At 38.6% G+C, this 26,348-nt stretch overlaps 1 protein-coding gene across 1 annotated transcript in view; it reads right to left on the minus strand.

Moving 5' to 3' along the window:
• The window catches only part of ptprn2 (protein tyrosine phosphatase receptor type N2), a 290,779-nt gene that overhangs the window by 141,440 nt on the left and 122,991 nt on the right, over positions 1–26,348 (minus strand). The window contains exon 12 of the mRNA XM_066680912.1: positions 21,013–21,092. Coding sequence (XP_066537009.1) covers positions 21,013–21,092 — 80 coding nt within the window. The remainder of the gene's footprint in view (positions 1–21,012; positions 21,093–26,348) is intronic.

Here is a 26,348-nt window from a genome sequence, read left to right on the forward strand (position 1 = left end):
GTGTCTCCACAGTGGAAACAGCAGAGCTGTTGATGTTAAGGGGGGTATGGGTGAGGCATTGTGCCTGAAGCCCCCCACCATCTCTACAGTCTTTTGTGTGTTCAGCAGTGGGTGGTTGCTGCTGCAGCAGGATACCTGCTGCTCAACTTCCTTTCTGTAGGCAGACTTATCACCGTTGGCTATACTACAGTGGTGTCATCAGCAAACTTCAGGATCTTTACAGTTGGTTTTTTAGAGACACAGTCATTGGTGTAGAGACTGAATAGAAGGGGTGAGAGCACACAACCTCGTGGTACACCAGTACTGAGAGTCCGGGTTTCAAACTATCTCCTGTTTGTCAGAAAGTCCATGATCCAGCATCGAGATGGGATCTGGCATCGACAGCTGGGACAGTTTGACCTGCAGTAGCTCTGACACTATGGTGTTGAACGCTGAGCTGAAGTCTACAAACAGGACTCTGGCACGGGTTACATTTTTTAGCTAAATAAATAGCTAAATGCCAATTTAAAAAAAGCTATTTTATTTTAGGCAGTTTTACCCTGAAAATGGCCTTAAGAATAAAAGGCCTGCGTTTATTTTTAAGTAAACAGCATGGCAGCACTGGTCTATCAAAGTGGTGTGTTTTTTGTTTTTTTTAATTAGAGTAACATATGTGAATGATGCGGGCGACACAGTGGCGCAGCAGGTAGTGGGTTTAAGCCCCACTCCGGGTAAATGTCTGTGAGGAGTTTGGTGTGTTCTCCCTGTATCCGTGTGGGTTTCCTCAGGGTGCTCCGGTTTCCTCCCACAGTCCAAAAACACACGTTGGTAGGTGGATTGGTGACTCTAAAGTGTCCGTAGGTCTGAGTGTGTGAGTGAATGTGTGAGTGTGTCTCGCCCTCTGAAGGACTGGTGCCCCCTCCAGGGTGTATTCCCACCGTGTGCCCAGTGATTCCAGGTAGGCTTTGGACCCACCATGACCCTGAACTGAATAAGCAGTTACAGACAATGAATGAATGAATGTAATGATGCCTTTTATCATGCTATAGTCAGAGTATCCAGTAGCAATCTAAATGGTTCGTTTATATTTTGTAATATAGAAAGAAGATTTAAGTGTTAAGCCCACCATATAAATAAGGGAACCCCCGATTACAAGGGTTTTTTTCAAAACCTGGTGTTGATTTTAGGCTCATGAATGTTATGTTTCTACTGGCCAATTACTATCAAAATTATAAAAGCTTCTCAAGTCTACAAACTTTTAGATCTGTGGCAGAAAATAAATAAGTAAAAAAAAACTTGACATTCAAGTTTTTCCAATAATTAAATGGACTTTTTCTGAGTTTGACTGATTTTGACTTTCCCCTCGGCAGCAGAGAAAAACTATTTCTCTGTGGGGAGAAGTTAATTACACAACAGGCGGGGATTTCACCGCTGATTCCCGGAACAGCCAGAATCAGAAATCAGCCAAAACAGAGGAACGTGAGAAACATTAACTAATCCCTGAGGTTTAACAACGGCTTCCAATCACTGGAGCTACCACTGGGCAACAGAGTGGGTTTTCATTAGTGAGTAAACTTTATACTTTATCTAAACAATGTTTTTCCAATACTTTTAATTGCCAGTTTGTTTTTCCTGACATGGAATCATGTTAAGTGGAAAGCAGCTTTTGCTCTAGATATTTTTCATAATGAAAAAACATATAAAAAAATCTTTTTATAGTTCTTCCTAGGGGAAAAAACAAAAGCTTTGACATTTTTCTCCCATAGTCATTATGTCAGTCTTTATCATCAAAATCCTCCCAATGCTTAAACACACCCTCTGACAATAGGAATTCCAATATGTTGTTTAACATTATTTTTAAAAAGACGTGTTAAATTTTATATAGACAAAAATTACTCTATTTTATTTTACACTACACTTTTCCATTGGAGCTGATTTCAAAACCTTGGGAAAGGTTTATGCACATTTGGTGAAATGTGTGTACGTTTCATTAATATTTTTACAGAATTTAATTTAGCACACACACTATATGGACATAAATATAGAGAAACCTGCTCATTACACCTACTGGTGATTTTATGACATCCATATCTAAATCCATAGGCATTAATATGGAGTTGATTTACACTTTGCAGCTAAAACAGCTTCCACTCTTCTGAGAAAGCTTTCTAAAAAATTTTGGAGTGTGACTGTGGGAATATTCAGTCGTTAGCGTGTCAGCAGATCATAGGCGACTTTTACACACTGTGATCTGCTACTTGCATTCTTGTTGCTGTAGTTCCTAAATGCTTTTGGCTTTAAAATAGTGCCACTCATAGTTGATCATGGAAAATCAAAGAGGGAAGAAATGTCACAATACCTGTCCCAAAACGTGTCCATATAAGGTACTATATAGGGAATAAACAACTTTAATTTGTCATATATAAGTATGTTTCCTGTAGATTTAAATGTTGCCATATTGTGAGTAACAAAATCACTAAAAGTTAAGTATTTTGCATTTGCCACTGCCACGGTTAGTATTTACTGGTATTTTTTTATGCCCTTAATATTTAAGTAGTGTTATTTGCTTCCTCAGATGAAATACTGATGTGATTTTCACAAAATGGCACAAAGAAAAAAAATGAGATGTACAGGAGGGGTCCACCAGCCTATAAATCCTGTCCCTGATTGGTCAGAAGCTTGTGTGTGATTGGTCAGAAGCTGTCCTTGACAGCTCAGTTTTGATGGTTCAAAATCTTGGCCCAGATTTGTCAAAAGCTTGGCTTTGATTGGTCCGAAGCTAGGCCTTGTTGGGTCAATATCTCTGTCTTGATTGGTCAGACGCTAGAACTGTTCCCTGTTCACCTGGTTCAGATTGTTCTTTATTAACACAGTTACTAAGCCAAAACATGGTGTAACAGATCACTGTACACTCATTCATACTGGCCTGTTAATACACCGCTCTTTGTTTATACACCGCTCTTTGTTTATACACCGCTCTTTGTTTATACACCGCTCTTTGTTTGCCAACTAGAGGAGAATGAGTTCCCCATTTGAATTTGAAATTGAGTTTTCTTCTCTCCGTTGTGACCTTGTCTTCCTCATAGGGAAAGAACCACAAATTCTATAAAGCTGCTTATGGTATAACGACCAGTTGTAAAATAAGCTCTCTATAAATACAATCGAATTCAACTGAATTGAAAAATAAAAGTCTGTTCTGAATGTTTTACGTATTTAAAATGCTATAAAATCCTGCTCCAACTCCAAACCCAGACCTTTCTGACAATAAACCCCACTACCCTCGCCCAAGCTCTCAGTGCAATTTCAATCAGCACCAGCCTCAAACAGACCAATCAGAGCCGGCCTCATCAGCCCAGAGAGTGCAGAGGAGTACAGACTGATTCAGCAGAGGACAAGAGAGGGAATAAAAAAGAGGAGCGAAAATCAGTGCTGTGCCAGACGGAGGTCTAGAAGGTTCTGTGGAATCTCGGACCTCCCGCAGGCAAACTGGTCAATCAAAGGCTGGACAACAGAACCCTCACTGAACTGAAACCAATAGAGAGACAAGCCAGGGTCAGACTGCTGAATTACTAAGGGGAAGAGAATTCTCTTAAATAAATTAAATACATTTTATACATTATAAATAAATAAAAGTGCATTATCAAATATAGAAGTACTCATATAGCACATATTACCTGTAATATAAATACAGTCAACAGTTTGTGAACAGCAACTCTGATAACATTTCCTCTACAATGCAAGATATTAATAAGTAGCTTTGCTCTATACATCTGGGAAGGCTTTACACTAGATATTAAGACTTTGCTGAGATTTTATGTGTTTATACAAAAATTAACATGGTCAAGTACTAATGTTATAAAATTAGAATTAAGTTAAGACTGGTCAGAATGTGGTCTCTGACTGATCTGAAGCCCAGCTCTGACGGGCCTTGGACCTGACTGATCAGAACAGAATCAGTAAAAAAGAATTTTAAAAAGTATATTCCTTTCCTCACAAATTTAGCACACGCATAAACATTTTTATTCATTCATTCTTTATCTGTAACCGCTTATCCAGTTCAGGGTCGCGGTGGGTCCAGAGCCTACCTGGAATCATTGGGCGCAAGGAATACACCCTGGAGGGGGCGCCAGTCCTTCACAGGGCAACACAGACACACACACACATTCACTCACACCTACAGACACTTTTGAGTCGCCAATCCACCTACCAACGTGTGTTTTGGGACTGTGGGAGGAAACCGGAGCACCCGGAGGAAACCCACACGGACACGGGGAGAACACACCAACTCCTCACAGACAGTCACCTGGAGCGGGAATCGAACCCTCAACCTCCAGGCCCCTGGAGCTGTGTGACGGCGACACTACCTGCTGTACCACCGTGCCACCATAAACATTTTTAGAGTCCCCTAAAGGGTCCTGACCATTAAAGAGTCCTTCCCAAGAAACTTTTTCCATACAAACTGACCATGTAATTATAGTGTTTGACCATTAACGTTCCAGAAAACCATGTTTAATCAGTTACTTACACTAAATACTAAACCTAAATAAGATTTGAAAAACTATTCAGACACAGTGAGTTTTAATTCCATGTGCAAATGCAATTCCAAAGCACATTTTCATTTAGCTGATTAAAGCATCTCCAGTGTGACGACTGAAATCTTAAATGGGTCATAGTATGAAAAAAAAAAAACCCACACACACACTTTTTCAGTGCAGTGGCATATAAATCCTAAGTCTGAAAACATTGGATAAAACAAGCCAATCTGATCTTGCACTGCTTCTTACATTGAGTGCAGGCGCTTTGTGAATGTCCTGCCTGAGTTTCTCCAATCACATTGCTGGAAAGGCATTTATGTAAGAGCAAAAAGGCAGGATTAAACAGAGAAATGAGAGTGCTGTTAAAATATGGTGGCAACCAGAATGGAGAAGAAAGAGAACATAGCAAATACAGCTAAAAAACAGAGCTTCTGCTCCTCACTCTATTGAGCTGTGGCTCTGTCTCATGTAAAGGAAAAGGTGCTGAAACCTGTCGTTCTTAAAAGGGCTATTAAGGCAGGGTAGGAAAAGTGCTCTGTTTTTTGATCCTTGTGGTATTTTGACCAAAGCCTGACACAGACATTTCATTAAGAAATGGTTACCTGTGGAAAAAGAGGTATAATATGTCAGTTTTAATGTAAAGTGACGACTGTTCTGACTGTGTGTGAGGGGTTACACATAGTCAGAATAGGTGCAGGGTTTTGTGTGTAAAAGTACACTGCACACATACACGTGTTTACATTTATATTGTCTATGTTGGTTCACTATGACAATTCTCTCTCTCTCTCTCAATCTCTCTCTCTCATTTCTTTTTTGCCAGACACTCTCTCCACCTCTGGTTCAAAGTGCATGTGGGTGATAATAGAAGGCCGGAGAAGCAGCCAAGTTTCAACTCTCTCTCTCTCTCTCTCTCTCTCTCTCTCTCTCTCTCTCTCTCTCTCTCTCTCTCTCTCTCTCCCTCTCCCTCTCCCTCTCTAACAGCCTGTAGTGCTTGTCGCTCTTTATAATCTCTTTTTTGTCTTGTGGAGCATTTCTTCATCTTCTGAACAGAGTGGATATAAATCAGGCTTGGTTTTCCGCTGTTGTCTCTGAGGAGATATTAGTAAACAAAAACAAAACCAGCGGCTGCTGCGCTAATCCTGTCGGCCGGACGGACAGATCCCTCAAAAAATCTGTGTTGACTCAGGAAGTGCATTAGACCCGAGAAGTCTTCTGCTTCACCAGCACTGACAGAGCGAGAGAGAGAGAGAGAGAGAGAGAGAGAGAGAGAGAGAGAGAGAGCAAGAGGAAAGAGAGAGCGAGTGTTTGTGTGTGTGATGCAGACATTTGAGCTACGGCTATGTATGGGCATGGGAAGCCGTTCATATATATTGGGTTATGGAGAAGCTACTTGGTTTAATGGCACATACATTGGTTTTAAACTGTTGGTTAGTATATATAGGTTTGTGGGTATATATCAGATTATCAGTTTATACATTGGTTTCCTAGCATATATATTGGTATTTGTGTATATCGCTTTGTTGGTATATACATTGGTTTGTGTGTGTATATATTGGTTTGTTTATATCAGTTTGTTGGTATATATATATATATATATATATATATATATATATATATATATATATATATATATATATATATATATATATATGGGTTTGTTGGCATATATATTGGTTGGTATATATCGGTTTGTGGGCATATGTATTGGGTTCTGCGCTGCATGGTAGAAATTTGCCGCTCAGTGCTGTTCAGCGAGTAGCTTGTTTTGATTAAGCTGCGCAGATACAAACCAATATATACACACACAAACCAATGTATGTACTGATAATCTGATATATACCCACAAACCTATATACAAACCAACAGTTTAAAACCAATGTATGTGCCATTAAACCAAGTAGGTGGCACGGTGGTGCAGCAGGTAGTGTCGCAGTCACACAGCTCCAGGGACCTGGAGGTTGTGGGTTCGATTCCCGCTCTGGGTGACTGTTTGATGTGTTCTCGATGTGTCTGCGTGGGCTTCCTCCCACGGTCCAAAAACACACGTTTGTAGGTGGATTGGTGACTCAAAAGTGTGTGAATGTGTCTGTGTTGCCCTGTGAAGGACTGACACCCCCTCCAGGGTGTATTCCTGCCTTGCGCCCAATGATTCCAGGTAGGCTCTGGACCCACTGTGACCCTGAACTGGATAAGTGGTTACAGATAATGAATGAATGAATATACATGCACAAAGTACATAACAATTATTTCCTGAACGGCTTCCCATTGCTATGTGTACTATATTCTTGTGCCATCCCTAATTTTCTATCTTGTTTGGTCTATAAATATAAAAGATCAAAAGCAGTAACACTAAATTTGCATAGTCCACATTGTACAAACACTCACATCCTGTCAGCTGACAGTCATGAACCAGCTTACCAACTGATTCTCCATATGAATAGGTCTCAAGGTAACACTTATTTTGGATATTCCGGTCTAAATTTGTGAAATTTGTAAAATTAATTTGTGTGTAAATAAATACAAGGTGCTACGCATACACATAGTTGATTATGTTTGTAAGTGAACATGGGGGACAGCATTCCCCTGCTTTTTTTTTCATATTAAGAAAGCCCAGTTTCAGTGGCTTGCTGCACGTAAGCAAAGGCTAGAGACAGATGTGAGCAATTTAGACTTTTCATTACAAAAAGAGCAAAACATAACAAGGAAAAACAAGCCAAGACCAAGCCTGAGAAATACTCTACGACCCTGAAGGACTAGATCAACAGGCAAAAAAAAAAAAAAGAGAGAAACAAATCAAGAATTCTGTTCATGCGAAATAAAAAAAAACAGAAGAAAATGCTCAGCTGAAGAAAAACATGGCCTTTCTTCATATCATCACAGTCATAAAACACTGTTTAATTCATAGGTGGTACCTATGAATTATAATATTTATAAAACTATAATGAGTGGTACAGTTGACAGTTAATATTTAGTTAAATTTTTACTAAACGTTTGTTGGTATTACAACAGAATTTTACATGAATAAAAATGGAATATTTTTTGATGCATACCCTGCAGTCTACACAGACACTGTTTGTTGACAGTCATATTAAAATGTCTTGCATTCTTGTTGATAGACATGTAGTCATGTTTGTTGAAAGGTAGATAAAGACCTATTCACAGGTTGTTGAAAATCAATAGATAACCTGTTTTATGCCTGTTGACTGACAGTCTGTATATAGTTTGGTGGTAAGGTTTGTAGATTGTCTACATGTGGACTATTCAAATATTGTTACATAAAAATTAATGAATCATATGACTTTATATTTTATGATTTTAACTATTGTGTAGTGTGGAGTTTATTTCACACACAGTATACTGTCTCCACCTAATCTAAAAGCTAAAAGCCACACAGACCAAAATGAGGAACAGACCACTCTGTCATTACACACTGATCACACTGACTTTCAGCCTATGCCAGACGTTGCACACACACACACGAGACTGCTTTCTAATCAATGTCCCCCACCAGGACCAAAAATCACTGCTAATGCAAGGCTACATTTGCCAAACAAATAAAACCATAATGATAAAGTGGTTTTAAAAGTGCTAAATATGAAATAGTGCTCACACGTATGCAATGCTTTCACTCAGAACTGGATCTAATACACAACTAACTCTAAGAGCAAACATAACAAAGCAACATTAACATAGCAAAAGCAAAAGGATACCTCACACTGCACTCTGACACCATACATATAGCAAACACACAAGAGCTAACACAGCTAACTGCAACAAAATACACTCTAACAAACAGTTCCCCTTTAACACCCTAACACAGCTAACTGTAACACAATACACTCTAACACACAGTTCTCCTTTAACACCCTAACACAGCTGACTGTAACCCAATACACTATAACACACAGTCCCCCTTTAACAACATAACACAGCTAACTGTAACACAATACACTCTAACACACAGTTCCCCTTTAACACCCTAACACAGCTGACTGTAACACAATACACTCTAACACACAGTTCCCCTTTAATACTCTAACACAGATAACTGTAACAATACACTCTAACACACAGTTCCCCTTTAACACCAAAACACAGCTAACTTTAACACAATACACTCTAACACACAGTTCCCCTTTAACACCCTAACACAGCTAACTGCAACAAAATACACTCTAACAAACAGTTCCCCTTTAACACCCTAACACAGCTAACTGTAACACAATACACTCTAACACACAGTTCCCCTTTAACACCAAAACACAGCTAACTTTAACACAATACACTCTAACACACAGTTCCCCTTTAACACCCTAACACAGCTAACTGCAACAAAATACACTCTAACAAACAGTTCCCCTTTAACACCCTAAGACAGCTAACTGTAACACAATACACTCTAACACAAAGTTCCCCTTTAACACCCTAACACAGCTGACTGTAACACAATACACTCTAACACACAGTTCCCCTTTAATACTCTAACACAGATAACTGTAACAATACACTCTAACACACAGTTCCCCTTTAACACCAAAACACAGCTAACTTTAACACAATACACTCTAACACACAGTTCCCCTTTAACACTCTAACACAGCTAACTGTAAGAATACACTCTAACACACAGTTCCCCTTTAACACCCTAACACAGCTAACTGTAACACAATACACTCTAACACACAGTTGCCCTTTAACACCCTAACACAGCTGACAGTAACCCAATACACTATAACATACAGTTCCCCTTTAACAACATAACACAGCTAACTGTAACACAATACACTCTAACACACAGTTCCCCTTTAACACTCTAACACAGCTAACTGTAAGAATACACTCTAACACACAGTTCCCCTTTAACACCCTAACACAGCTAACTGTAACACAATACACTCTAACACACAGTTCCCCTTTAACACCCTAACACAGCTAACTGTAACACAATACACTCTAACACACAGTTCCGCTTTAACAACATAACACAGCTAACTGTAACACAATACACTCTAACACACAGTTCTGCTTTAACAACATAACACAGCTAACTGTAACACAATACACTCTAACACACAGTTCTGCTTTAACACCACAACACAGCTAACTGTAACACAATACACTCTAACACACAGTTCCCCTTTAACAACATAACACAGCTAACTGTAACACAATACACTCTAACACACAGTTCTGCTTTAACAACATAACACAGCTAACTGTAACACAATACACTCTAACACACAGTTCTGCTTTAACACCACAACACAGCTAACTGTAACACAATACACTCTAACACACAGTTCCCCTTTAACAACATAACACAGCTAACTGTAACACAATACACTCTAACACACAGTTCCCCTTTAACAACATAACACAGCTAACTGTAACACAATACACTCTAACACACAGTTCCCCTTTAACAACATAACACAGCTAACTGTAACACAATACACTCTAACACACAGTTCTGCTTTAACAACATAACACAGCTAACTGTAATACAATACACTCTAACACACAGTTCTGCTTTAACAACATAACACAACTAACTGTAACACAATACACTCTAACACACAGTTCTGCTTTAACACCACAACACAGCTAACTGTAACACAATACACTCTAACACACAGTTCTGCTTTAACAACATAACACAGCTAACTGTAACACAATACACTCTAACACACAGTTCTGCTTTAACAACATAACACAGCTAACTGTAATACAATACACTCTAACACACAGTTCCCCTTTAACAACATAACACAGCTAACTGTAACACAATACACTCTAACACACAGTTCTGCTTTAACAACATAACACAGCTAACTGTAACACAATACACTCTAACACAGTTCCCCTTTAACACTCTAACACAGCTAACTGTAACAATACACTCTAACACACAGTTCCCCTTTAACAACATAACACAGCTAACTGTAACACAATACACTCTAACACACAGTTCCGCTTTAACAACATAACACAGCTAACTGTAACACAATACACTCTAACACACAGTTCTGCTTTAACAACATAACACAGCTAACTGTAACACAATACACTCTAACACAGCTAACTGTAACACAATACACTCTAACACACAGTTCCCCTTTAACAACATAACACAGCTAACTGTAACACAATACACTCTAACACACAGTTCCCCTTTAACAACATAACACAGCTAACTGTAACACAATACACTCTAACACACAGTTCTGCTTTAACAACATAACACAGCTAACTGTAACACAATACACTCTAACACAGCTAACTGTAACACAATACACTCTAACACACAGTTCCCCTTTAACAACATAACACAGCTAACTGTAACACAATACACTCTAACACACAGTTCTGCTTTAACAACATAACACAGCTAACTGTAACACAATACACTCTAACACAGCTAACTGTAACACAATACACTCTAACACACAGTTCCCCTTTAACAACATAACACAGCTAACTGTAACACAATACACTCTAACACACAGTTCCCCTTTAACAACATAACACAGCTAACTGTAACACAATACACTCTAACACACAGTTCCCCTTTAACACTCTAACACAGCTAACTGTAACACAATACACTCTAACACACAGCTCCCCTTTAACAACATAACACAGCTAACTGTAACACAATACACTCTAACACACATTTCACTCCCTCACTAGTGCTAAACCAACACTTAACTGCAACATATCACTGCTTAAAAGGTTTTTTTTATTTTGCTGAAACATATTATCTGCGCTGTATTTAAATATGACATAGACAAAGACACTTCACTTGTGTATCCCGTTCTGCTGAGTTTGAGTGATTATGAGTTTAATCTTTGAAAGTCTGTTAGTAAATACTTTACGAGATTGGGAAAGTAAAACTAGGCTTTTTGCTCTCTTACATATTACAGACTGAAAAAAAGCCACAGTTTAAACGAGAAGATGCACACAGCCAACTATATGTACATGTGCATACACACGCAGACACACACACACACACTCACACACTCACACACAAACAGGTGGATGTCAGCCATTAGCTTTGCTGGAGAGGTTGTGGGTAATTATGGCTGGCATTTTGACAAGAGTTTGTAGGAGTGAAGGTCAACTGTGTGTGTGTGTGTGTGTGTGTGTGTGTGTGTGTGTGTGTGTGTGGGTGTGTGTGTGTGTTAATCTCTCAGATGGAGACGGAAACACACAGAGAGAGAACAGGACTTTTGCCATCACTCTGATCCAATTAGAGAGAGAGAGAGAGAGAGAGAGAGAGAGAGAGAAAGAGAGAGAGAGAGAGAGAGAGAGAGAGAGAGAGATTATTATGGAGCGAGAATGAGGGAAAGAATATGGTGAGAACAAATTAGAATAAGAGAGTGAAAAGACAACATGATAGATAAAGAATGATGAATAGACACAGAGGAAGAAAAACATGAAAGAGAAGATGAAATAAAACAACTGATGTGATAATATAATGAGTGGGAAAGTAATAGATAAGAAAGAAAACAAAGTGAAAATGGTAGAAAAGATGAGAATAGAATGATGGGGAGCATGAGCAAGCTGATGGAGTTTGAGAGATGGGGAAGAAAAAGAGGGAAGAATGAGAGATGGAGCATGGTTAAGTGAGGGATAAAGATATCTGGAAAGAGCAAGTGATTTTTTCTTTTTTGTATCAGGTGGGTTCTCGGTGCCCCCAAAAGACCTGACCTTGGACCTGAGGTCAAGTTGAGGCTTGAGAGTGCTGTCCCACCCTTCTTTTTCACTAGATTTATAGGAATCATATGCTGCCATTTTACATCATTTAATCTGTAAGAGTTACTGACTGATACAGAACTCTAAAACTCACCTAATGTTCTCTGATATTTCCCATCCACATTTTCCAAAACTACAGTACTGTGCAAAAGTCTTAGGCACCTGTTATAATTATTTCAAATTATTCATCTTCCCAATAAGCGTGATGCTTCTGTAAAATTTTATATAATTACAATGAAAACAAAAAAAAAACAGTAAAAATAAAAGTGGTGTTTTTTGTATAAAAAGTAGTAGATGTGTTGTGAGTGAGTGTGAAGGGCAAATTTGTTTCCAGATCATTTCCTTGGTTGATTTGTTAAACCCACCGCACACTTGATTTAACATAATTAAGTATGTATTAACCTTTAAAACTAAGTATTGGATGATAACCTCAGATAATACTGGACTGCCATGAAGAAAGATTTGGAAAGGGTTAAACCAACTCATTCACATCCAGAATATCATTACTTACTGTTACTTATTTGTTTTGATTCAAATATTACCTACTTGAAACTTTTCCACAGTACTGTGCCTATGAGAAATGCGTCTCATAAATTATTGTTCCACACTATAACATAAAAATAAATTCCACAATATCTGCAAAAATAAATAAGTAATTATATATAAACCAACTTTTTGTTCAAGTGTTGTGGCTGTTATCAAATTTCTAACTTACACTGTGCTCCGGAGGGGCCAGGGGGAGAAAAGGATAAATATTTAAGACAATAATTTACAACTGAATGTTTTCTTAATTTGTGGCTACAGTTTCTTAATCTGTTCCCATGTTTTAACAAGTCAATCTCACATTTCTTATTGAAAGCTCTTTTTCTTTTATTTTAAGCCACATTTTACACGCAAGTAAAGATTCAGCTCTAGGTGTGTCCACTGCTCTGGTCCCTGACCCACCAGTTTTTCTCACGGTCACAGAGAGAGTCACAGACCAACAGAAGATACCAAAGAGCCAAAAGGCGTTAAAGGTCAGATAAAGGTCAGCAGGTCACACATGCAGTTCCCCATTAACATCCTAACACAAACACACACACACAGACTTGTTTTTATGTTTTCGGGAGACATTACATACACTGAATTTATTTTCTGGAGATTTATCCTAAATTTAATTAACCTAACCCTAATCCTTACCTGTATTCTAACACTAAATTTACACACTGCATTACTCTAACACTTAACTTCCTTACTCTAACTTTAACAAACACTAAAAGTAATGGGATAGCCGTATGTAAACTGATTATGAAGTGGCTTTATGTCAGGGGACATAAGGTTTGGTAACACCCACCTGCATAAGTTGTGAACTGTTATCGTGTGAATGAGGATAAACCCACGTCAGCATACTCAAGGCAAGCAGATTTGAACTATCAGACAGAATGAGACATGATAGTGGGTGCCAGACATATTGGAACATTCCATTTTCAAAGTTGTGTAGGAATTAACATTCCTCGATCCACAGTGTCACAAATGAACTGGGACTAGGTCACAGAAGGCTTTACCACCCAAAGTGGATAGTGCAGTTGCCACCAACGGGTGCTTAATTATTGTGACAGGCGGTAATTATACACTACAATATATATATATATATATATATATATATTGTAAAACTGAAAACGAAGAATTATAATGAAAGAAATTATATTGGAGAAGACAGCTCACTTGGTTAAAAAAAAATAACTGGAAAACTTGCAGTATAATAGCCTAGCACCTGCTTTCAGAGAAAGTCACCACTTTCAGTCAAAAACACCAGTCAGATCACTGGAAATGCTGCAAGTAGGAAATAACTGCCCTCGTTGAGTGCCCTTGTTGCCCATGCGCCGAGATCAAAACAAGCTAAAACAGAAAAGTAGTTTAGTCATGTGATCAGATTTTACCAGTGTTACTAAATGTAGATTTAAAATGTCAAGGCAATATTCAGTTTTTGTGTTTTGCCTCTTTACCTATTTACAATAACAGGAGCCTGGTCTTTGGTATGACGCACTTAACTCATTTCTGCAATGAATTAATTTTCATAAGCAGATATGTCATTGTTATTGTATGACACAAAGCTAAAACTAGCCACAGCTCAGCCCAGTGCGAGAGCCCAGGAGTGTGGAGCAGGGAGCAGAAGCTCTGGATTTTAGCCTCCCACACATTTATTGAGATCGCTTTGCTGTTTAATATCCACTTTGCACTCTCACATAAACACAGGTCCAGCGGTGTGCATGGAGAAACTCAGGAAAGAAGGCCAATCAATCCTAAAATCTCTGCCTACCTAAGATACAGCACCAAAATCGGAAAGACTCCTTTTATCCCATGTTAACTTGCTTAAGCAGACAACAATAAACTGACTGGTTGGTTTTCTTTTATAGTCTGTACATTGGTAATTTTCTCTCAAAATTGGCTTATTTTCTTTCCATATTCTTTCTTTGTTGACAGTGAGGAAACATGAAGGAATAATTTAGAGACAACATAAATGTGTCAAAAAATACTGCCCATCATAATACTTACAAAAAAATACAATAACTCACTCACATACACACACAGGATCACACACTCCAGTCTACATAATCACACACTTCCATCTGTGTATGAAATGAGTCCTGGTCCTCTTATGACTGATGTTCCGTGATATGAGTTGAATATTGTCTGATCCTGTGTTATAAAAGATAATCACTCTCTGTATTTGTATTAAGATGGTTTCCTTATCTCCAACACTGCAAAAGTTCCTGTAATCTTTTTTAAGTTTGCTGCCATGTTCCACAGATGGGGACTCGAGTTGCACTTAAGTCTCGACTTGGAGAATCAGAATCCGTGAACAATCTTTGTTTCATGTATTTATTGCTATAATTTATTTATTTATTTATATCTCAATGTATTTCATTTATTCAGTTTGTTTGGTGACACTGCATTCAGTTCCTTCCCTGCTACACAACACATGCGCGCAGCCACAGATCACTGCAGCACTGACCATGGCAGTGGAATATTCACCTGCTGGAGCTGTGCCATTTGTCTGGTCAATTGTGGTTATAAAATATAATTTTTAAGTAATATGTTTTTAAGTAATGTTTTCATTTTACATAGTCGTCTGTAGCAAAGCATTGCCTAAAGAAATAAAGTACTACATTTTTATTCTTGGTTGGTATTTATTAAAAACAAACAGTCTGCTTAATAATAAGATTAATATACAGTGATAGACAGAGGTGTAGCCCAAACAGGACCAAGCCCAATTATCCACTGCTAATTCTCCGCTTGAGTAGAACTTGAAGCCGGAGCGCGAGGCACACAAGAGACAACCACCTATTTGACACTAGACACGGTACAGGTGCCTCTATTAATCAGTGTAGACAGTCGCATGAAGCGAATTAAAACATTTATCCCCCTTCAAACACTGAAAATTGTTACGCATGATATGCTTGTTCTACAAACTTCCAGTTAATAATTAGTCATAACTGATGCTCAACCCAAACAACAGAATGTGTCCTGCAAAGCAGAACAAACATAGCTCACATATTATAAAATACCACTGTAAACTTAAAACAAAGCTTTATTTGTGGGTTTCAACACATTGCATTGAAATAGACTTTTGAACGTAATCAAACAACTGATCAGTTTTGATACTGCAGTTTATGCTAATAAATGCCAGCAAATACTCATAAAGAGAGAGAGAGAGAGAGAGAAAGAGAGAGAGAGAGAGAGAGAGAGAGAGTAAGAGAGAGAGAGACAAGAGACAGGGGATGTTGGACAGGCTGTGAGAGAGGTAGAGAGAGAGATGACACATTGTAAGATTACTTTGTACAGCTCAGGACGTCACTTCATCAACAGTGTGGATGAATCAGTAGGGCGGTAAATTATTGCAAAGGACACACACGCGCGCACACACACACACACAAACACAGAGATAAAGCAGGGGGGTTGTTTCTTTTTGAGAGAATGGTCAAGAATTACCATGGCCAGGGTTTTGTGTTCAGATGAAAGAGAAGACTGATCGCTCCATTTTCCATTTTCCTAACGTTCCTTAGACCTCCCACAAGGTCCAGAGCTCTCATCCACAGTACAGACTCACCGCTGTGCCCTGCTACTGTAAGTCAACAGTAATTAATTCACCACAAACCTTCCCAACTCTTCAATTCTCCCAGCATTCTTCCAACAAATAGTATAAGTCTTTCCCAGAAGAGCAGAGGCTGTCACTGCAGTAGAAAGGTAATAAACTACATATAAATGTAGTTCATTTCTGAAGAATTGTTGGAGTGTCCTGAAATTTATAAACACATATGCTAAAAGAATTAAAAAAAAAACAATGCCAAAAATTCCAAGTTCCAGGCAAATAATCCCAAACACTAGAGAATCTAATAAAAATTAAAATAAGAATTATCATAATTTGTAAATATTAATATTAGCATTTTCTTGTGAAAAAGTAAAATACTTTTGAGGCTTTGTCATTTTATTAGCTCCACTGATCATACAGGTGCACTTTGTATTTCTACTTTTACGTACTGTGTTATTCCTTTAAGCCCTGCTCTTCATTGGTCAGGACCCCCACAGGACCTTCACAGAGCAGATATTGTTTGGGTGATTCTCAACACTACATTGGTGGCATGGTAGTTTGTGTTGGGCTGGTACAAATAAAGCAGACATAGCAGACATTTTACCAGAGTATTCGGAGTAAAGTGGATGCGATAAAACTGACAAGTGCAGAAAATAAAGAGCTAACTTTAAGATATGGCTGAGCAGTGTTTTTTAGTTTTTTAATTTTGGTTGTGTTATAGCCATTTTTTGTGTTTTTATTTATTTATTTATTTATTGTTGTCATGTTATTTTAAGTGATGGATCAGTTATTTAGATTTGTGTTGCATTTTTAATTCAACTAATAGTTGGAGGTTACTTTGGATTTGAGTCATGGGGTTAAATAGGGGAAAGGTCAAGTAATGGAGGATGGTGGATTGATGGAACCTGGATGTTATAAAAAACACTAATTTTGAACATGCTCTTCTATTTTACTTAAAGGCAGTCTTTAAAGGTTTATTAAAGTAAAATTACAAGGACTACGTTATTCATATTTTTTCAATCCTTTGTTATTGGAAGTGTCAATAAAACGTATTATGCCTGAAATCAAAGGTCATACTTTCAAATAAATAAGCATTGACTAAATGGATAAAACATAAAATCAAAAAGTGTTTACTTTTGAATTCTGGACGCTTATGGAGTATTGGCAAAGCAGACCATTATGTTTGGAGGTCTTTATGCGACAAGCTGTGAGTAATATGGTGTTTTGAATGAAGCCAGGGCCATGGAGCCTGGCAGAATATATCCGTTTTTTGAGAAAATTTAACTGTTTAAACTTGCAGGCATCAGAATTAGATGAGTCTGTGTTAACAAAAGGAAAAGCAGCTGTTTAAATTAATTGCAACATGTAGAGGAAAGCTGGGTGTCCTTACCTGTAAATGTAATGAAATAAATGGACTTATAGTAGCTGGTGACACAACAAGAATTACAACAGCAGCTTATGGATGGTATGACTGGTATGAATCTAAACCGATGAATTGTAAAGAGTTTTCTGATGGTGTTGAATTTTGTTTTACTGCATTTGATGTATTGTAATCAATGTTAAACTGAGTTATGTATGTGTACATAATGAACTGAGAGACCTAAACTGAACAAAACTGTATTATATCTATGTCTAAATACCATACATATTTTTCAGACTACAAATGCTCTTCTTAGAAATAAGTCTACCCTAAGTTATCCTATCTGCTGTAACCATATGAATATATATGAAATCATAATCCAGGTAGACTTTAGTCAGATAACAGATATTACTACATTGCTGTATTCTACAAATATCAGCTCCGTTAGCTTTCTAAAGCTCAGATACTGGATAGCAGAGCTGTATAAAAAGTAATAAAGCCTAAAGGAAGAGGCTCCGTGGATAAATAAAGTAATAAATTGGTATTCAGGCTCTGAAGGGGTTCATCATTCCTCAGCAGCGACAGGGAGGCTGATCATGTTGACTTAACATTTTGTCTGACATTTTACTCTGACAAGCAGAGCCATTACTTCTCGCAACATGCTACAAGAGACTCTCTCATTGCATCTCACACTCTCTCACACACACACTGCTCCTTTACTGCCATAACTTTGTCAGGCACAGTACTGGTCAGAACACAGCCAGCAAAACACAAAACGAGTTGAACAGAACACATTCAGGATGCTTGTCTAAGCACTCATGTAGAAGGAGCATCTACAAAACGTCTGTTACACATCACACAGCTGAGAGCTTTTAGAGACAAGGTCAAGATAGTGACAATCAAATCAGAGAAAAGCTCCAGCTCTGTTTAAACCACAGAAACACTGCAGGAGGTTTCACCTTTAATACTTCACCTACTGGAAAACAAGGACACCTAGTTCTCACTTATCAACACTGGATAGCGCATCTTGTGGAGCAGTTTGTTAAATGTGAATGAGTATTTCTAGACTGATAGATAGATTATATTGCCAAAAGTATTTGCTCACCTGCCTTCACATGCATATGGATTTTAGTGACGAGAAGGCCTTGCCCGCACACTCCACTCTAATTCCTCCCTAAGTTGATTTCTTGGGTTGAGGTCAGGACTCTGTGCAGGCCAGTCAAGCTCTTCCACAACATACTCGCACATCCATGTCCTGGACCTTGCTTTGTGCACTGGTGCACAGTCATTGTGGAACTGGAAGGTGCCATCCCCATACTGTTCCCATAAAGTTGGGAGCATAAAATTGTCTAAAATCTTTTGGTATGCTGAAGCAATAAAAGTTCCTTTCACCATAATCCCCCCCTCCACTAAACTTTACACTTGGCACTATGCAGTCATACAAGTACCATTCTCCAGGTGATCACCAAACCCAGACTCTTCCACTGGACTGCCAGATGGAAAAGCATGATTCGTCACTCCAGAGTAACAATACGTGCTCTACAGTAAAGTGGTGGCATGCTTTACGCAACTGCATCAGATACTTTGCCTTGGGCTTGATGATGTAAGGCTTGGGACAGGTACTTGGCCATGAAAACCTATTCCATGAATCTGCCTATGCACTGTCCCTGAGCTAATCTGAAGGCCACAAGAAGTTTGGAAGTCTGTTGTGACTGAGTTTGCAGAAAATTGGTGACCTCTGCACACTACGCACCTCAGCACACTCTGACTCCGCCCTGTCATTTTATATGGCCTACCACTTTTGCTGTTGTTCTCACTTCTACTTTGTTATAATACCCCTTGTTGTACAGGTGGCATCTAATCACAGCACCAGATGGAATTCACTTAGATCCCGAAATTAACCCACTCTTTCACAAATGCTTGTAGAAGCACTCTGCATGCCTAGGTGCTTGTATTTATACATCTGTGGCCATGGAAGTGAGTGGAACAACTAAATGAAATGATTTGGATGGGTGAGCGAATACTTTTGGCAATATAGGATAGGATAGGATAGGATAGGATAGGATAGGATAGAATATGACTGACTGACAGACAGACAAACAGACAGACAGGTAGGTAGGTAGAAAGACAGATAGGTAGGTAGGTAGAAAGACAGATAGATAGGTAGGTAGGTAGAAAGACAGATAGGTAGGTAGGTAGGTAGAAAGACAGATAGGTAGGTAGGTAGAAAGACAGATAGATAGGTAGGTAAGTAGAAAGACAGATAGGTAGGTAGGTAGGTAGGTAGGTTAATCTCAGCCACTAGATATTAGCCCACAAGTTGACAGAGAGTCTGATACTTGCAGTCTGTTAATCTGGCCTCACTGCCAGGATTCTGCCAGTTGCATTCTTATTGGCTCTCTGTGTCTTCTACACGTCGGGCCAACATATCAGACTTTCAGGTTCTTTTGAGTTTCAGTCAAATCAATTTTGCTGCAGTTGTAGGCTGTTTATGGCCATGTTACATCATGAAAGGCAGCAGACTCTCCCTAGAGAGTCTGACAATGGAAGACTATAGATAGATATGCACTCAGAAAAACAGGCACGGTACAGGTTCATTATTGTTACTTAATGTTCAAACAGTGTAAATGTACCTGTAAAGGTACAACAGTGGTGTTAAAGTCCAGTTGTGTTCCCTAATGATACATTACTGTACATTCTATTCTCCAGAAGGAGAGGTGAATTTCTGTAAGCTTTCATTTTAGAACTGTGTAAAATATAAGAACAAATTATAAGTCCTGGACATGAAATAGACCATATGAAATAAACACAATATTAAAATGTAAAATTATAATAGATTAAGGTACAATTATGTTCCCAAATTAAAGGTACCACTAGAGTGAGTTTTCCTAAAATTGTAGATAGATATTTCTATTTTGTTATCCTTATTAAAAACTGTCAGTGTTAAAATCTGTGAAAGATGACAAGTATGTGCAGCGATTGGCAGCAATTCTTCACTTTATTTTCAAACACAGCAGCCTTTAAAAATATGCAACAATTGAAGTCACCCAAATCTAAAATGTATTTTAAAAAGTGCATGTTATACAGCAATTATTTCATAACATGATTGGAAAGATCCAGGAAAAATGTGTATTATAAAAAGGAGAATATGTGTGTATGCATGCAGTGGGGTGTTTGAATCATGAAAAAAGGATGCGCTGCAATCAAGGTCATCTCAGTGTGAGCGGATTCTTTCCCAGTGTGTTGGAACAACGATTGGAATAACAACTAGAATCAGCAGTGTAGTGAGTGAGGTGTGTGTGTGTGTGTACCTGCTACTCTGGCCAGTAGTGCTGTAGTAATGTTGCGCGTGTTGGGCTTCACTCTGAATGTGACAGCAGGACCTAAAACCCTGAGTTAGAGAGAGAGAGAGAGAGAGAGAGAGAGAGATGTCAGAAAAAAGTCAGTAAGAAAAAACTGTAATTTATTACTAAATTATGTAAAATATTATTATCTCTGTTATCATCATATACCACTCTCTGTTGTCTTTCTGTAGACATATTATAAATCCTGGGTTGAAGCAGACTTTTCTATGGCAAAGTAAATGATGTATTCACCATTACTTTATTCCTTCAAATGTCACTGGGATAATAAGGCTCTTAAGGAGCTGAAATATGAATTTTGTCATATGCATGCTAACATTGCTGTGCACAAAACTAACATCATTAGACTGGAAACCTGACCAAAATACCTCACACACCAGCGAGCTTTGTCCAGTGGTGTAGGGTTAATGAAGTAGTAGAGTACTGTTAGAGTAGCTGATGTTATAATGATATAATAGATGTCAAATCATTTCAGTGTGCAGACTGTGTTAGCTTACTTGTAGCATGCATGTAGCAATAGTCATATTTCAACTGCTAAGTGGCCTCATAATTCAGAGGATCCAGCTATACTGTGGATGTAAATAAGACTTAAATATTCGGTTTAGAATATTTTTGTGCTACAAGCACAACGGCAACAATTTTAGAAATTCTCATTATTTTTGCCTTAAAGAAATATTCCACAATATGGGCATTATGGCAACTATTATATGGCCACACGACTGTGTGTATTAAGGTTGTAGCATTATAACTTTTAGTTCCACAAACAAAATTTCTAATTTAAACTATATTATGCTCTGCAACCTTGTACTTGAACAGGTCATGTGCATAAAATGAGAAAAGAGGAGAAAGAACAGGGAAAGAATGACAGAAACAGAAGGGTAAATTCTGTCACATTTTCAGGACAACCAGTGAGGGCAAAACATGGTCATAATTGTTTGGACTAGTCATTATTTACGCTATATAGACAAAAGAATCGGGACACCTACATATTACATCTACAGGAGCTATAACGTCATCCCATTGTATATCTATCCCCTACCCCCTTAACCCTTTGCAGCTATAACAAAGCATAGCATATTTGGAACTCCATAGTTATTGAGTCACGCACAGTGTGCCTCAGAGCTTGGCAAACCTCTCTGTAACTTTATATGGTCTACCACTTTGTGGCTGAGTTACTGTGGTTCCTAAACACTTCCATTTTTCCATAGGAGGGAATACATTTTACAAAGAGATTTTTGTAGTGGCGGTATCTTATTAGAGCACTATGCTTGAATTCAGGTGTCATATATTCACCTCTGACAAAGGGACTGATAAAATACCCGAATTCAATGTTTAAGAGGTCTGTCCATTTAGTGTATTTGGAAGTTATCACAAACATTTTTTTATATTCTTTCTCTTTATTGACTAATAAGTATGTTGTGGATTTAGTTCTAGCTTTCTCTTTTCAGTTATTCTTTCTTCCTTTTATGTGTTTTTATGTATTCACTTTTCATTATAATACTGCATCATTTGTTGCATTTACACGTGTAAAGCACATTAAAGCTGATCTGAGAGAAGATTAAAACACAGTTGCTTGACAGCTCTATAACTCTACAGTTGTTTAGAAACACAATAGTAAACCTGAGAAATGAACAGTTTGTGTTGATTATTCCACAGCTCACTTCAACAACAGAAGTGATTAGCAGCGTCTCTGAAGGTTGTGTGAAAAGCAAAGCTGTAAGTCATATGCTGGCGACAAATCCACATCCCTCAGCAGCAGTGCAATAACGTTCCATTGTGTGGATGATAGTGTATACACATACAAGTAAACATTTACAGGGAAATAACTTCAATCCCACTGGGGTTCTTCACATCTTGTCAAGAAATGTATTTACCTTTTACAACTATAAATCTATTAGTTTTAATTTGGTTTGTGTGTGTGTGTGTCTGTTTGTGTTTTTTTTGGGGTTTTTTTTCAAGAAATTGAACTAAAACTAATTAATTCAAGGAAAACGCATTGAAGGTGATCTGTAAGGTTAAGTTTATTGCATTAGCTGTAAAGACAGTATTTTCTCTATCCTTACAAATATTTACAGAAGTATATATACATCTTTTTCAAGTGGTGGAAATATATAGAGAAAGAAAATAAGTAACTGAGGTTAAATAAATAAATATGTAATTCATTATCTGTAACCGCTTATCCAGTTCAGGGTCACAGTGGGTCCAGAGCATACACCCTGGAGGGGGCGCCAGTCCTTCACAGGGCAACACACACACACACTCACACATTCACTTAGATCTACGGACACTTTTGAGTCGCCAATCCACCTACCAACGTGTGTTTTTGGACCGTGGGAGGAAACCCACACAGACACATCGAGAACACATCAAACAGTCATCCGGAGCTGGACATGAACCCACAACCTCCAGGTCCCTGGAGCTGTGTGACTGCGACACTACTTGCTGCACCACCTTGCCACCCACAAATAAATCAATAGGGCTTTTTTTCTCAGGAGTGCCTTCCATTGGCTATTGAGTTCTGAGTAACAGTCCAGTGCCCCAAATGTTGACAGCAGCCAGCGTGTGTATTTCATTTCTGTCAGAACTGCAAGCAAAATGTCATGCAGTGCAAACAAGACGGTTGGCAGTGTAACTGTAAAACTGACAGTGAGTTCAAAAGTCCGATCTATGAAAAGCAAGCAGAGCAAACCGTAAGCAAAATGACACATGAATGATAATAATAATTGATAATATTAAAGGATAATAATGGATAATGTGCAATTATTTGTCATTGTACGTTGTACGTCCACATTCAGCCCATCTCTGGCAGTGAACACACACACTAGTGCACTAGGGGCAGTAAACACACACCCAGAGCAGTGGACAGCCATCCCCAGAGCCGGGGGGGGGCATTTGTAGGTTCAGTGCTTTGCTGAAGGGCAACTCAGCCATGGATTTAGGGAGGAGGATAGTACTTTTCTCTCACTCCCACTGCACCCAATTTTCCTGCCGGTTGTGGGTATCACACTTTTGGCCTATGTGGTGTGTTTTGTTTGGTTCTGTTCAGTTTTGGTTCCTGGTTGTTCCCTAGTCGTGTGATTTCCCTGCCCTCATGTTTCCTCTAGTCATGTGATTACTCCTCCCTCATGTTTCTAGTGTCACGTATCTTGATTAGTTCCCAGGTGTTTCTTGTCTGTGGTGTCCTTTTATAGCCCGTGTCTGTGGGTCATTGGCTGTATTTATGTTGTCTGTCTTCTGTTCATGCTTCTGACTCAAGGCTTCTGTGTTTGTACATTTTATTGTCTTGTGTCCATGCTGAGCCCCTTTGTTCCATATTTAGTCTTTAGGCTTTGTGTTTAGCTTTCCTGCCTAGAGTTTAGCCTCTGTGTTTAGCTTCTAGTTTAGTGTCCTTGCTCTGTGATTAGTGTCCTTGTCTCTGATTGTAAATAAAGTCTCCTGCACTTACCTCCATCCCTGCTCCTTGTAACTTGTCCTTGACCACCCCTACACCCACATCGTTACAGTGGGACTCGAACCAATATTTTACACAATAGCTTTTTCCACAGTATAATTTGACTTCCATAAACATTTGTGCCTGACCTCACCTATGATTTCATGGCTGTATACAGTCAATCCCTTTATAGCAATGTTTAAATATCAAGCCTTAAGTATTCCCAGTACAAGCTGTTACTGCAGCAGAAGGGATCAACTAAATTTTTTTCCTGAAATTTCAAAAGAAACATAGGATGATAATATATTATCTCTTTTTCTAGTTACAAATTGTTTTCCCAATATCTGCACAATGAGAGAATTCTTAAGCTATAGTTTGATCACTACCACAAGTTTAGAGAAATGATGTATGTTTTCCATTGTTTGTTTTGACTTGTAATATTTTAAAAATAAATTATTTTTCAAATAGATATTAGAACTGTTTAATCACATATTTGAAATTAGCCATTTCCGCAAAAAAGCCTCTTCAAGCTTCTGTGAGTTACAAAAAGAAAAAACTAACTAAAGTAAACAAACTGTAAAAAGAGTTAATTTAAGGCTTATATGCCAATTGTCTTGCAAAACGAACTCTTAAATGTTGCTCAAGCTATCCCACACTGTGGGGGAAACAGCCAATCTGGCTGGAACAAAAAAAAGAAGAAAATGGGCAAAATAAATCAAAGGGCCTTACAAACGCAGAATACAGAGGGTATAGTGCTCTCTATGGTGTGAAGGCAGACTAATCTTTAGTTTTTTAGCAGCAATCCCTCGAGAGGTAATTTGTGTGCATTAGATGAGAGAGTGTGTAGAGGGTAAGTGAGGTGCCTGACTCCCCCATGAATCGACACCCTGCCAGGGACCCACCGCGCTCCTGAAGCCCCAGGAAAGGAGCTTTGATTGGGGCCACAGATGTGAGCTCCCCCCTCTATGGACCATAGTAAGGTGGAAGTTAGTAAGGACAAAAAGTGAGAAGTGAAATGTATAGAAAGACAGGGTGACTGAGTGCAGCAGAGAGCAAAGGAGAGAGTGAGAGCAAAAGAGAGGGTCCAGAACCGTTAGAAATGCAAGAGAGCGATAGTAGACAGAGCGGGTGGGGTGAATCTGTGACCAGAGAAAATCCCATTCACAGGTCTGTAGGAGGTGAGAGTGAATCAGGCATAACCTTTCAGCCTCCTCAGACTCTCACACTCAGTTCTTCTTCTTTTTTTCTTTTTTTTTTTTTTTTGAAAGAGCAACACATTTTTACAGACCAGAAATCTAACCTTCTGTTTTCCCTTATAAAGTGAAGACTGCTATTTCCGCTTGCACTCTCACAAGAAACAGACCTGTTGAAAATGTGTAAAACTGCATAAAACATTCGTACGCTCACCACAGAAATGCAACATGTGCAAAACTACACACTTAAATTTAGCTTGTGTATGCTTTTAAAAATGGTCTCAATTTTCCACTTCCTGCTCAAGGTACACAAACATGAACAAAATGACCTAGACTTTTTTGGCCTGCTGGAACTTTCATTAGCCCTAGGCTAACCTTTACTGCTCCATCTTAGCCTTCATTGACCTAGAGCTAGCATCCATTGGCCTTATACTATTCTTGACTGGCTCTGTGCTAGCCTCCACTGACCCTGTGTCTCCACTGACCTTATGCTAATTTCCATTGGCCCATTGCGGTCACAACTATTCTCCCTTCCAGTGATTTGTAGTAGCGTCCACTGGAGTGGACTGGCCTCTACTGGTCTTTGCTTTCATCTGTTTGTCCTTTACTAGCTCAAATGCACACATTATCCAAGAAATCTAAAGTCCTTCATTCATTGTCTG

Source organism: Hoplias malabaricus, chromosome 9, assembly GCF_029633855.1.
Source record: "Hoplias malabaricus isolate fHopMal1 chromosome 9, fHopMal1.hap1, whole genome shotgun sequence".
Taxonomy (NCBI): domain Eukaryota; kingdom Metazoa; phylum Chordata; class Actinopteri; order Characiformes; family Erythrinidae; genus Hoplias; species Hoplias malabaricus.